This window comes from Aptenodytes patagonicus, chromosome 1 (genome assembly GCF_965638725.1).
Source record: "Aptenodytes patagonicus chromosome 1, bAptPat1.pri.cur, whole genome shotgun sequence".
In the NCBI taxonomy this organism is placed as follows: Eukaryota; Metazoa; Chordata; class Aves; order Sphenisciformes; family Spheniscidae; genus Aptenodytes; species Aptenodytes patagonicus.
The window spans coordinates 65659445-65673878 of record NC_134949.1 but is presented as its reverse complement, the minus strand read 5'-3'; the positions used below and the strand labels follow the sequence as shown (position 1 = coordinate 65673878).

At 44.6% G+C, this 14434-nt stretch overlaps 1 protein-coding gene across 2 annotated transcripts in view; it reads right to left on the bottom strand.

The window, feature by feature from the left end:
- The window catches only part of CREB3L2 (cAMP responsive element binding protein 3 like 2), an 85080-nt gene that overhangs the window by 34273 nt on the left and 36373 nt on the right, over positions 1–14434 (bottom strand). For both annotated transcript variants that reach the window (XM_076340304.1, XM_076340313.1), the window contains exon 2: positions 6393–6609. In XM_076340304.1, coding sequence (XP_076196419.1) covers positions 6393–6609 — 217 coding nt within the window. The remainder of the gene's footprint in view (positions 1–6392; positions 6610–14434) is intronic.

Sequence of the window (14434 nt, the reverse complement as noted above, 5' to 3'; positions counted from 1 at the left end):
TTGTTTTTTTCTTTTTCAAACCATGTAGGGAGATGAAGTTGAAGTTTAAAAAGAGAATTTAAGTTTTAAAAGCACATTACAGGAAAACATAACCTCAGCAGTAAAAAACCCAATAACAGTACAAGTTATATGCTGGGGCCAGCCCCAGTTTTGGCACAGCTAAGCGTAAAATAGAAACATACCATTTCTGCAATCACTCTGTCAAACCTTTAGCCAAGGCAAGCCGCTTCAAATCCAAAACTAACTTCAAAGCATTCCTGAGCAGGAAAGCATGAACAGGAGGGGCAGGTGGGGACCAAGACTAGTCTTAAAAGCAGAGCCCTCAGGGCATGGGGAAAGGAACGCACCCAGCCACCTGGCCACAATTTGAGGAGAGAAACCATATAAATGACTAGTCGGCTGTCCACTGTCTCTGCTCTGCCACGCCCACAACATAAAAAATACACACAAAAACCAAACACACACACACCGTGAACCACCCCCACCACTTGAGCTGATCCCAGAGGTTGAAGAGCCCCACGCAGATGCTGCAGCCTCTGCCTCTGTGTTCCTGCTGCACACCAGCCCCTCAGTATTACTTGTACTCAGTTCTCGCCTATGGATCTCACAATGTCCAAAACAAGGGGCAGCCACTATCCTAAAGTTTGTGCCTACAGATGACAGGATGAAGCATGGGAAGGCAGGGAAGGACCCTATGCTTGCATCTCAAGTCACGTAGGAGGCTAACGACAGTCCCTGCTGAAACTCTGGTCTTGCCTTGCTCCTGGCTGCCTGACCCACAGCCCTCCCTTTCCAAAAGGCTGCAGAGACTGGAAAACTGCAGACAGACATGCACCAACTGTAATAGAAAATAAAGCTTTTTTTTCCCTAACCATTTACAACTGTCAGAAGTGAATCTGTGCCCCAAAAGGCCCTCATGCACAGCAAGAGGTCTCCCTTATCCATCAGCCCTATTCTCAGCCTCCCCTCCCAGCTTCATTTCCTTCCAAGAAGCATTTTCCACGTCACAACTACCCACTGTGCTTCTCCACAGCTACCCTGCAGTTGCCTCAAAAACCCCACGGCTCACGACTAGAAAGTGGAAACCTGCTGTGAGAGAGGCGGCAGCGCAACTGGTATGGATCATCGACACACAGGACGCAGCCTTCTTTTTCATGTTACAGCCTGGAGCCCTCCCCAGGCCAGATGCCTTATTCACCAGTTTAGGCAAACAAAAGTTAATGGTCAGCCAGCTGCAAGCAAGCAGGTCAGGCCTATAAATCTCTCTCTCTAGTATCTTTAAAGTTTATGCAAAATTGAATATAAGAATAGATTCTTGGGGGGGGGACGGACACCAAACAACTAAATGCCAGGTATCTTGCACACATCTGGTTTAAAATAGTTACTCTTGCCAATGCTTTTATAAGATGGAGATTTAGCGACTGACACCTTCAGAGTCCCCACACTAGCAACAAGCTGCGAGTATTCAGAAAAGTTCTTCTGCACAAAGCTGGGGAAATAGCCTCAATACAGTGAAGTCAGAAGAGCGAATAACTGGGGAAAACCAGTGTTGGGACCTTTATCTTATGGACACTTAAATGTGTTCTCACCTTGAGGTCAACAGGACTTCTCGGTAGAGTTAAACCCAGGCTTATGAGTTTGCCAGGTCTTACACTTCTAGCACTTTTTAAAAAAAATGTTATGCAAGATTTACAATTACATGAACAGGTCAATTTAACAATTGTAGAAACTGCAGTAATGGCTGGGTAGCAGCCACTGAGAACGGCTCACGGCAGAAGTTAATTGTTCCCCTGCAACAGCGGGCAAGAAGGTGCTTATAGAGTCAGAGTGATCATTCACTCCACCTTCACGGCCGAAAGGAAACATTAAATAACATTTTCAGTAAGGTTGTCGGAGACTTGGTGGGGGAAAAACCAAAAGGCGGAAATAGACACTGAACGGCTTAAACCTGTCTTGAAGATCATGTGCCTATCAAGACAGGCCTTTTTCTCAGCCTCCCCATACTCTGGGGCTCTGGGACCCTGCACTTGTGAATACATAGATGAAAACCGCTGCTGACATTGGGTGTCATTGAACCAGATGGAGACAACTCCCAAAATCCAATTCTCTCCTCCAACTGGCTGGCACAGACTGAAGGAGAAGGGCAGAAAGGCAGGTAAGGGAGCAACACAACGTGGGGCCGGCCTGGTGGCAGCACACTGGCCTCAGCGCTGCAGGGCTGGGACCGATGGCTGGGGTCACCCTGGGCCCACTCAGACCGCAGGACCTTGCCCCAGGACGGGCCACGCACCCCCAACTGTCATTCCTGCCTCCCCACCACCTCCAACAGGCCTGTCGCCATGGAAACAAACTTCAGTTTTTAAGGCTGTTTTTAAAGGCAGGCAGATAACGTTTCCCTTTAGGACACCAGACCCGTGTGGTAGAACCCACCCCGTCCCCCATCATCGCAGGCAGCCTCCCTCTGGGAGAGAGACTCACCGGCAGGCTGGGCCAGCACAGGGCTCGGCAGCCACCTGCTCGCTCCTGGCACAGAAATGGCACCGAGGGCTGAGCAGATGATTAGCATTACACAATTAACATGCATCAAGCTGGAAGTGACACAGGGAGCCAGCTTGCATCTCAACATACACTAGCACATGGCACCTGAAAAGCCACCTTTGCTGAAAGGAGTTTGCAGCTCCAGGTCACACTAACAGAGTAACTGCTGGTGTGACAGCAACAATAAGGCATTTAACAGGTGCCATTTCCAAGTACATATTATCTAGCCATATGGGCTAAGGGGCCTGGCCCTAGAAAATCCTGGGTTTTCCCCCTCCTGGCACTTCCCCTGTCTTTGCCTGCCCATAAACGCGCACAGGCCTAGGAGCGGATGGCACTGCTGCACACCCTGGAAACAATGCGCCAGCGCTCATTGTCAGGACAACTGCTAAGAGAGTTACAAAGAAACATTGCGTTATTGACTTCACTGCAAAGCGAGAACAAAGCCTGTTTGCCACGTGCTTTGTGCACACCACCAGGCCTTTAGTCCTCTAGAGCTAGGGGCAAAGCTCTGAAACAGCATCCAGACCCAGCTTAACTGCTCTGTGCCATCCTCCTCCTCCTCCTCGCACTGCTGCTGACCGCAGGCATGCAGGTCCACAGCACGTGTGTCCGTAGAACGTGTGCACACACACATGCAAGTGTCATACATGTGCCTCCTCACTAGCCTGTTTCTACTCCCAGTCCTGCAGGGCAGGGTCCTGCAGAATCATGAAGCCTTGCCATGGAAAAACCATGAAAACACAACAGCTCTAAGAGTTCACCAATCTGCCCAGTGGGGTCGTTATTTGGAAAAAGTAAATTTTTTGCATGTTCTTTATATAAGTCCCTCAGCCAACTTTGTTTCTCAGCCCCTGCCACTCCACAAAACCACTCTCAGTTCCCCAGCAGCAGGAGATCATGCTGGAGCACATGGACCTCCCCCTCCACACCCTGTACCTCCTGCTCCCCAAAAGGACACTGGTGCTCCCAGTATCTGTCCCCTTACTCCACCAAGGAGACTGGCACTCACCAGAGTTGTCACGAGCACTGTGTACCTCCACCGTCTAACAACGGAGATGCTCTCAATCTCCAGTGTCACAAAATCCCCTTTTCCTGCTCTCACGGACTCAAGGACTGAAAAATCATCAGGGTTGATGCCTTCGAATATCTATCAGAAGCCATGTTAACTGTAATTCTGCAATTTCCTCAAGTATTTCTCTGAGCTTCACTGTTTTGAAGTCGATAGGTATTGAAAGGTCATGAGCGTGATTCCAGGGTTAAGATTATACAAAATCCCAAACATGAAGAACAACTCCTCCTCCTCCTCTCTTATGAAACACTCTGCAGGGTGAACAGAAGATGAAATGCTTTCCATTCATTTTCTATTTTTAAACCCACTTGTTAATGTTTCTTGGCTTTTTAAAACATCATTTGACTAGAGCTCTATTAATTACCCAGTGGTCTCAGCAGTATGAATTTCTTCAGGATTTTTCCCCAAAGGAAACTCCCCTCACTTTTAGCCTAGTTTAAAGCTTCTCCCTGTTAACTTCCAGAGAAGCTTGGTTTCTGAAGTTTCTTGTGCTTGTTTCTCCTGCCACAATTAATATCTCCATGTATTAATTTAAAGATACTCACATAAAACAGTTCAGAAATATAAAATGGGAAGGTTTTATGTAGGTGATGTTTCCAGATCATCTCCAAAAACCCTGACGCACATTGAAAAGCCTTCTCATAGCTTTTATTAGTTGTCCTCTTGTGAAATCTCTAACAGACCGCATCTCGTTTTAAGAGAGCACTTTGGACTACAAAACTGTCAGCCTTTGAAAACTCATGTCCTGGTGGATCTTCATAAACAGCTTAGCTTGTTAATGCTTAGACATGAGCACCAATCTCTCTCCCTTTTATTGTGATGCAGCTTAGTACTCTACTGCTTTTCACTGTAAAGCTAATGTTGAAGACATAAACCAATTATTAGGAGTTGTCCTGGTTTCGGCTGGGATAAGAGTTAATTTTCTTCCTAGTAGCTGGTACGGTGCTGTGTTTTGGATTTAGTATGAGAATAATGTTGATAACACACTGATGTTTTAGTTGTTGCTAAGCAGTGCTTACACTAGTCAAGGACTTTTCAGCTTCTCATGCCCTGCCAGTGAGAAGCTGGGAGGGGGCACAGCCAGGACAGCTGACCCAAAGGGATATTCCATACCATATGACGTCATGCTCAGATATAAACTTGGGGGAGTTGGCCGGGGGGGGGGCAGTGATCGCTGCTCGGGAACTGCCTGGGCATCGGTCGGCAGGTGGTGAGCAATTCCATTGTGCATCACTTGCTTTGTTTATTCATTTATCATTGTTATTATCATTACTTTCCCTTCCTTTTCTGTCCTATTAAACTGTCTTTATCTCAATCAATGAATTTTACTTTTTTTTTTCCCCCCAATTCTCTCCCCCATCCCACTGTGGGGGGAGTGAGCAAATGGCTGTGTGGTGTTTAGCTGCCTGCCGGGTTAAACCACAACAGGAGTGAAAGTTTGCCATGGTGATTATTCCTAATGGTTACCAGATATTCATGGCCTTGCTCCTCCACCAACCACTAGCTTTTACTTTGAACTCCCCTTCCTGCCAGCAGGCATCTTCACACCAGAACAAGCAGGTTGGATCTCTTCCTCCCACCATTCCTGCATTTCCCTTTTTTCCCCTCCAGATGTTTGTAACTGCTGAATTAAAGATAACTGCTAAAAAATGCTGTTGGTTTTCATCATTTTCTACACATCACCATTTCCCACAACCACAGAATCTATAAAATTGCAGTTATGTTTTTACAAGATCACCAATGACTTCTTGATGGCCATTATTTTTTTCTTTGCCTTTTTTTGTTTTCTAAAAAGGAAAAAAAACTCTAGGACTTCAGCAAGACAGGTTTTATGACGGGGGCAGCACCTGAAGTTACATTCCTACACGTGTATTTAGAAACATAAATAAGATGACCTGATTTTCATTTTGGGATACCAGAAAGTACCAGATACTCACTACTGAAAAATAAGTGTAGTTTAAAAGGTTTATTTGTTTGCTTGTTTTTAATAAACCTGGAATTATGTAGCTTTGAAGGGACCTCTGGAGACCATCTTACCCAACTTCTCATTCAGAGTATGGCCAATTTGGATCAGGTTGCTCAGGGCCTTGCCTAGCTCAGCTTTGAATATCTCCACGGATGAAGACTTCACAGCCTCTCTGGACACCTGTTCAAATGTTTGATCCACTCTTATGGTGAAAATTATTTTCCTAACACCCAACTGGAATTTCCTTTCTTGCAACTTGCAACCATTACCTCTTGTGCTATCACTGTGTATCTCAGAGGAGTCCAGCTTTGTCTTCTCTGCACCCTTCCATCAGATAGCCATCCAGCAGTAAGATCTCCCCTTTGCCTTTTTTCCAGAAGACCAAACAAAACCCACCTCACCCTTTCCTTACATGTCATGTTCTACAGTACCCAGACTTCGTGGTGGTCCTAATTTGACTCATTTGGTTTATCAGTCTCCATTTATCTTAAACATCCACAGATTCAGATACATGGAAACAAGTGTATTTCTGGCCCTTCTCCCATTTCTTTTTGATGGGCACTCTACTTGTTATTCAAAATGTTTACAGTGCAAAGTTCATAACTTCTGCTGAGCACAACTTCCTTGTCTATGGACAAGATTCTTTATTCACAATGCCCACAGACTTAGAACAAACAAATCCCTTCTGTGATTTCATTGTAGGTATATCAATTAGCAAAGAGCATTCACATGCACTCTTAGTGCATCATCACCCCACCAGAAACAGTTCATTACCATATCATCACAACAAACGAACAAGGGCTCAGTGCGTACTACCTTCATTGAAGTTGTCATCAGTTGAGATGTGGGTCAAGGGAGACTGGGGTCGAGAGTCCCCACAGAGGGAGTAGCTGTGTTCTGCCTGGATGAGGGGCGCTGGGGACGCCGGAGACAGTTCCACCTCCATTATTTCATTCTTCTCAGACAAGAAGGGATCATTCAAGAGCTGGCCTAGGACGTCAGGTGAAAACTCATCCAGGAACTCTGTGAAGTGCTGTGGAGATAAACAGGGGGGGAAAAGTTTATCTCCTTGCCTGTCTGTCATGCCAACAACAGGAGAGCATTGATCAGAACAATTCCAGTATCTGCACCGGGCATCCGTGCCAGTCAGCAGCAGGATCTACCAGCCCTGCCTAATGACCTCCTCCTCCAATCACTACTTCAAGCTGAAGAGCTACAGCTAGAACAAAAGTCCTCTCAGAGGCATACATTACAACAGAAGAGCCTGTGATTAACTTGCAACGAAAACGGAAAATAGAACCATGGTAGTCATGTCCTGAAACAGCCTCCTCCCCTCCCCCCAAAGGTACTCACTACAGCACGCCACCAAAAATGGGAAAGCACATTTCACCCAGACAGCGTGAAAGATCCTTCAGGATTTATCACCAGAACACTTTGTGTGTGGAATAGAATATATTGGGTTAATGTTCACTGAAGCAGAGAAGAAAAAGGAAGCACACTCAGACACAGACTCCAATGCCACATATGACTATTTTAGCTGCACAGAATATACAGCGCGCTCTAGGAAAACGGGTCCATGCACATCCCCAGCCAAGCAATTAATGCATTTGCTATAAAATGGGTTTCCTGGCTGATTTATGTATCTATTTCAGAAGTCGCATTCCACCTAGGACTAGAGCCCATATCCAGCTTCTAGGCCCCAGAGCTAAAGCTCCTGGTAGCCAGTACTAATTACCACTTTATCTATTATGCTGAATTCATTACACTGACAGCGCATGTTATGGCTGTATGTAGTAGGATAACTTTGTGTTTGTTTCTTATTCAAAATGAGCACAAACCAAATCTCGCTATCTACTTCCGTGAGACTCCAATGCAGTTCCCATCAGTGGCCAAAAACTCTGCATCTCTTCTTGGTTTTGTGTCCAATGTCACAAGACTACATCTTTGACAGATCAAGAAACTGCACTGCAAGAAACCATTCCTGCTCATCTCATTCACACAAAGAATTCTATTTTTGTACAAAAATATTTGTACGATGAATTGGAACAAGCTTTTCCAAACAATCAGGCATTATCTACCATCTTATATAGGAGTCTTTGTCAATTGGGGCATGATCCTACAAAAGTCTAAGTCTGTCTGATTTGCTCTGGTTTTGCAAGCAGTATTGATTTTGGCTCTTCGTCTTGCTCTCTCCTGCAGAAACAAACACTGAAATTCAAGATTCGGCTTCCTGTAGGCTAAATTAAGAATTAAACAAGTCAATATTGTATAAATCCATGAGGGAAGCGGTGTGCTCACACCCCCATGCACGCACATTTCACAGCTCCAGCAGCACCTGTGGCCTTGAAGCCTGATGCCGGAAAACACAGCACAGCCGGCTTTCACAGAGTCCCTTGGAAGTTTGAGCGCCTCTTCCAAGATGCTCATGAATGCTAACTGAGCCTTCTTTCAAAATTAATAAGGCTTCAGTCAATTCTGACTGACACTGAGGAAAAGAAAATATTTACTAAACATAAGGCAATAAACAGAGGACCACAGTTGCTATGCTGGAATAGCAAGCTAGCTAAAGTAAAGCCTTTACAAATGGCAAAACAGATTTGTAGCCTCATAGTTACTTACTGTAAATGATAACACTACTAAACAAATTCTCAGATGACTCAGCAAGAGGGTCATGACCACCTTAGAAAGCCTTGTTGATTTTAATTTTGATACCCAAGGACTCACTAGCACTTCACATCCAGGGCTGCCTCCCAACATCTGCAAGGACAAAAGTATAAACTACAATTCCCCACTATGCAAAGAAGAAAGAAAAAGGATGCTCAAAACTAGTTGAACACCCTGGTGCATCAATAAAGACACTGAGTAAAACAGGGTAGGCAGCCATTAAAGTGTAAATAAGGGACAGAAACGCTTCCCAATAATGACAGAAGTCAAGGATGAACCTATAAAAAAGCAAGGCCTTTCTTAGGGACAATTTTTCCCCCCCAGTCTACACACTTTTCATTCAGGCTAATGGCAAGAGTCAATTATATCTGTTTGCATATTTTCCTAAAGCTGGCTAGAATATTTCCCTCTTTCTAGTTCTTGCATGCATTATTCTGACTGATGATTAGCAGATGCTGAAATAGAGCTGCTACAATATTTGTACCCTGGTTTCTACACACAGCTACTTAATCACTAGTGTCATTCAATCTGAGGATGTCATCCTTGAAAATATGATACTTAAGTGTTAACTTAGTCTGACACTATTTAGATGTTCTAAATTAACAGACTCAGCTGAAAGACAAAATGACCACAGACTACTCGGCTATTTTTGGCAAATTCACAAATAAAGATTTCTATTAGCCTTCTGTCTATTACTGCTTTGATATGGAAGAAATTCCTATCAAGTGTTATTTTATTTCTTCCATTTGATTGAAGTTAGGTACGTTAGATTTTTTTTTTTTTTTTTTTTTTTTGCCTTTCTGAATGGGGAATTTTCCTAAAACTGCTTCAGGAAAAGCAAAGAAGGAAACAAACATTCAACTTCCCAAAACCAGAGAGAAAGAGGACCTTGGGGTGGGGAAGGACATTCAACATGTTCATCAACATTTGTGCTTTCTCCTTTTCACATGCAGCTGCAAAGCAGCAAGCTGTGAGAAAGAAAAGAATTTGCATTTACAACAGAACTGTCTGATAGCAAATAAATGGTCAATCAGTTTTTAAAATTATTCTCTAATTTCATTACAATTTTTAATCTTATTTTTAATGGTCTATGATAGAACTTTGAATACTGATCAACAGAGAAGCCTCAAACAATTGCCACAGGTCAGACTGCACAGCTACTGAACTCAAGGAACAAACAATTTTAGGGATCTGGACTTCTCACTTCGTGATTACAAAAAACACCACCACTTGATTTACAAGAATCTTTCATATGTTATACACATCCCCACCACAGTGAACGCTTAAAGCTACCTCGCTTTGATTTTTTTTTTTCCTTAAGAAAACAATTGTCTCATTGAAAGCAGCTCCATTTGCCTAGAGAATTAAGAAAGAAAAGGCACCTGAGCAGCAGCTACAGCAGAAACCATCCGGGAGCAGTTAGGCCTCCAGCTCCTTGAAACTTCCACCTACACCTAAGCTGCTTCCTCTGTCTTTTCAAAGCATGTTCTCCCGTTGCCAACCCTCCTCCTCCTCCTTTCCGCGCTCCCTTCTCTGCTTCCGCATGCACCTTAGCGGTCATCAGCCACTTCCAAGGCTGGAAAGCCTCAGAATAACCCTCAATTCTGATATGGCAGCAACCACCCCTGCAATCAGGAACAGGAAAGGGCAATTTAGGGAGGAAACTGAGAATTTTACCCTTAGAACCTGTATATATATTTGCTTGCAAAAGAAAGAAATTTGTCTGTGGCTTTCAGCTTGGCATCTTTCACCCAGAGAGTTCACCTTAAAAAAAAAAAACAAAAAAACGAGAAAAGAGCACTTGCATTGAAAATGTGCCTTTTTTTCTTTTCTTTTTGTTTTTAATACCTCTGTAGACAGCTCCATTGCCAGCTTCCTGCTATCCTCACACCCCACTGGCAGTCACAGCACTAATTGCAGACATGTGTTGGTACAAGGAGTCTGCTTGAATTATTAAACTATTCTCTCTACATAGCAGAGATGTGTTCAGCTGGGATTTTAACCTCTGTAAAAAGTCACAGATTTAGGACAGATGTAACCTTATCTTCGGCTTCCCCTTCCCCCAGAACCTTGAAAAGACAAACAAAACAGCAGTGCTCCTGTTTACAGAAAGAAAGTTAAGTTGCAGCCCCACGGAGTTTCACCACCAATCTGGTGGGACATTTGCTCCCGCCTCTAACCCGAGTGCTTTTGGGGAACACAAAACACCTACAGACATCACCCTGAGGTAAGCAAACAGAGGAGAGCTCTTATATCTGGGTGCGCAGCGGATTTTGGATAGCTCTTCGAAAGTAGTATTTGGCTGCAGACCAGCTGGGCCGCGGGCTGCAGCTCTCCACAGCATCTGCCTGTTGCTGCCAGACAAAGGCCCTTTTCTCCAGCTCTGCCTAAGGGACGAGGGTTTTTTCTTCTTTCTTGACTGATTAAATGAACATCTCTGAAGTAAAACAGAGACTCGGATTTTGCTAGGTGCATGGCAGTGCTGACTTCTCCACCAGATGACCTGAAGCCAGACAAGAGCAGCACTAGCCCCAGTTGTCTAAAGATGTGACATTATCACGACTAAAAATGAGACAGCCATGTTCAGAAAATTGACTGTCTAAGACCTCACTAAAAAAGGAATGAAGAGAAGTCAAGAGCCCCAAATGACACTTCATAATTATATTTCAATTATTAAACAAGTGACAGGCTTTGCTGAGCCTGGAAAACGCACTGTGTCAGCTGCAAGTCCCACACGCTGACTGTAGCAGTACAATCCACCCTTTCCAGCAGAGCCACCCCAGAGGGCAGCTGCAGTGGCAGCACCCTGGCACGCTGCAAAACAAGCCCAGCTCTCCAAGCAGCCCAGGGCAAGCCAGACTACATGCAACGTGCTGGGGTGAGAACCACCAAAGAATTAAAGATATTCTCCTCCTGGGACTTAATGGCTCCCTCCTGGCTCGCCCTGAGGTCTCCCCATCCTGGAGGGATCAATGCCCCCTCCACAAGAGGAACTGCCCAGGTGGGAGCATCCCTTCCACCCCACAGGCACTCATGGGATAAAAATGAAGCCCACCATCTACCCATAGGTACAAAACTGCCTGATATTTATCTCTTGTAAGGCTTGAGCAGCAATAATGGCGGGTTGGGGCGCAAGGACTGCACTCTTACTTCTGTATCAAAGGAATCAGAGTGCATGTAACGTACAAGGCAGTGCTCCTGGAGAAAATGAGGAAAGAGGGAAGAAAGGGGACACCACAAACCAGCCCCCATCCGTGGGGAAGTAAATGTGCACCACAGGCATGAATTTGCCCTCTCCTCCTCCCCCCCCAATTTCCTCTCACATTAAGGTAACAGGGAGAAAAGGGAATAATTTCTTCAGCAGTTCTTTTGTGGTTTGCATAAACAAAGGTGCGTAGGAGATAAAATACAAAATATCACAAAAGACAGCAGCATCTCTAGTTAATAGCATCACACAGATCAAGAAGCATGGCCACGTGGAGATACCATCTCCTCTTCAAGGAACCAAGCGCACATTTCACAGACATAGAATCACAGAATCATTAAGGTTGGAAAAGACCTCTAAGATCATCGAGTCCAACCGTCAACCCAACACCACCATGCCCACTAAACCATGTCCCTAAGCGCCTCATCTACACGTCTTTTAAATACTTCCAGGGATGGGGACTCAACCACTTCCCTGGGCAGCCTGTTCCAATGTTTAACCACTCTTTCAGTAAAGAAATTTTTCCTCACGTCCAATCTAAACCTCCCCTGGCACAACTTGAGGCCATTTCCTCTCATCCTATCACTAGTTACTTGGGAAAAGAGACCAAGACCCACCTCGCTACAACCTCCTTTCAGGTAGTTGTAGAGCACGGTAAGGTCTCCCCTCAGCCTCCTCTTCTCCAGGCTAAACAACCCCAGTTCCCTCAGCCGCTCCTCATAAGACTTGTTCTCCAGACCCTTCACCAGCTTCGTTGCCCTTCTCTGGACACGCTCCAGCACCTCGACGTCCTTCTTGTAGTGAGGGGCCATCTGGCAGCTGCTTATATGGTAGCTGAGGAGGTCTGAGTAGGAGTCACAGCTGCTAACAAAAGGCTTCAACTCTGGGGCATCCAGGCAAAGTGCCAGTTGTTAAAGATGGCACATACATGCCGGTCAGCCTTCATGGGTTGAGCTCTAGACTTGACTGCACAGCAAGAGCTGTAAAAGGCATCACGCACCTCGCTATCAGCTCTGCCTGGGTTTGTAAGTGCAGCATCTACCCATAAGGGCAGAGACCTGCCCTTTTTATCTAATGAAGAACCGTGCCTAGAGATGCTGCTCGTGGAGGACTGCACACACAAGCCTACCAATGATGACAATGCAGCAGAGAAGTCCGTGAGTTTCTGCATGCCTAACCCCAAGGTTAAACCCCAAGGCACAGGTTAAAAAGCTTCCTCAAGGCAGGTATTTTCTTGCCAGACATGTTGCTGGTGGTGCTGTTGACATTCCTGTTGCAAGTTCATCGACAATGGACTGGAAATGTCAGTGTGTGCCGCTTCCAACAACCAAGACAACTGTTCTCAGCATTCACTGGCACTTGGACACCAGTTACTTTTCAGAGATTCAAACACAAATTCTGCAGATTTTCAGGTACATCACTTCTCTCAACTTCTTCCCTTTCTAGAAATCCTTTACATTTGCAGCAGGGAAGCTGGCCACCACTCACTCTTATCCAATCTCAGCCATGGCTCGTAACGCATGGTACCCATCTTTGTCAGCTTTGAGAAGAGCTACCGATGGAGCCCCTCTGCAATTCATATGCCCTGCAGGGAACAGAAGAGCTCCTCTATGCCATGGGGTGCATTGATACATCACTGTTACGAGGCACAGATCCAAGCTCCTACTGCATTGCTCTTACAAGGATGAGAAACGAAGGACAGCCTGGCAGCGATACAGTATTTTTCCATAAGATTGATTCCAAACATGGGGGTTGAAAGAGAGACAAGACCAACCCCACAGAGTCATTCACCAACATCCCCACAGGGAGAAAGAGTGGAAGAGCAGAAGGCTGCACCCTATACAGTTTGATATACCAGGGTGCTTACCTTTGGTATGCTTTAATTTGGGTGAGGGGGAACCAACTATATTTGGCAGCGAATATTTGAAAAAATTAATGCAACCACACCTGAAATGGCTGAAGTCTGATTTGCTGAGAGACCCCTTGGACAGACCACAGTATTCAGCATGCGACTGCAGGCACATCTAACTGCTCACTCTTAAACAGGACACAGAGATCCTCCCTCTCAGCCTGATGAAGGACCAAAATAGCTGGAAGAGCTTTCTGATAGCAGGAAAGAAGTCTTAGATGCAGCCGTAGCAGAGAACAGAGAGTCTGAGGACTGTAAACAGTCCCCCAAGTCACGCCTAAAACATGCTGATAACACAGTAGAGAGATTGACACTACCCTGGCTTATTCACCTGCCAAGGGCAATCAGAGGAAACCTCAGATTTCTAGGTGTTTCTCTTCTACAGTGTAAAAATCAAAACCAAGACACAGAGAAATAGTTACTCAATTATTTTACTGTACTATAAAATTCTTTACTGTCTAGTCATTAATTACACTGAAAATACCTCATTTGTGGGAGGATATGAAGAGTAACATGAAATCGGTATTTGAAAACAGTGAAGAGACCCACCATAACAGCAGATACGATCATTTGGAGTCTCACACCAGCAATTACTCATTTTAAGCATTAAAAAAAAAATTTGGATGGATTAAAAAAATCCACTAAGTGAATAACATTCAGGTTGTGTCATCAGCAAAACAAATGCCAGGAAATTCAGAGCTAATAGGTTTACATGGTAATTAAATCTGCACATCTTCCCAACTTGCTCAGGTTACACAGTTGGAAATGCTGAAGTTCATGCTGAGCAAATCTTATAATCCACCCCATTATGCACACATGCATGCACACACTTCCATTGCAAACACTCAAGTATTTCCAACTCACAGCCAGCAAAGAGGAGGTGTATTTATTTTTAACTAATCGGAGAGATTTTTCAAGAACCATGTTTACTCCTTTGCCTTTCCTTGTTCCAAAATACTTTCACTTTCCTTAACACCCCCACTAAAAAAAAAAGGTATTTTGGATTTAAAAAGAGAGTTAAAAACAAAATTAAACTCTATAACAACTAGGACTAAATATGGGTTGAAAGAAAAAAGGAAA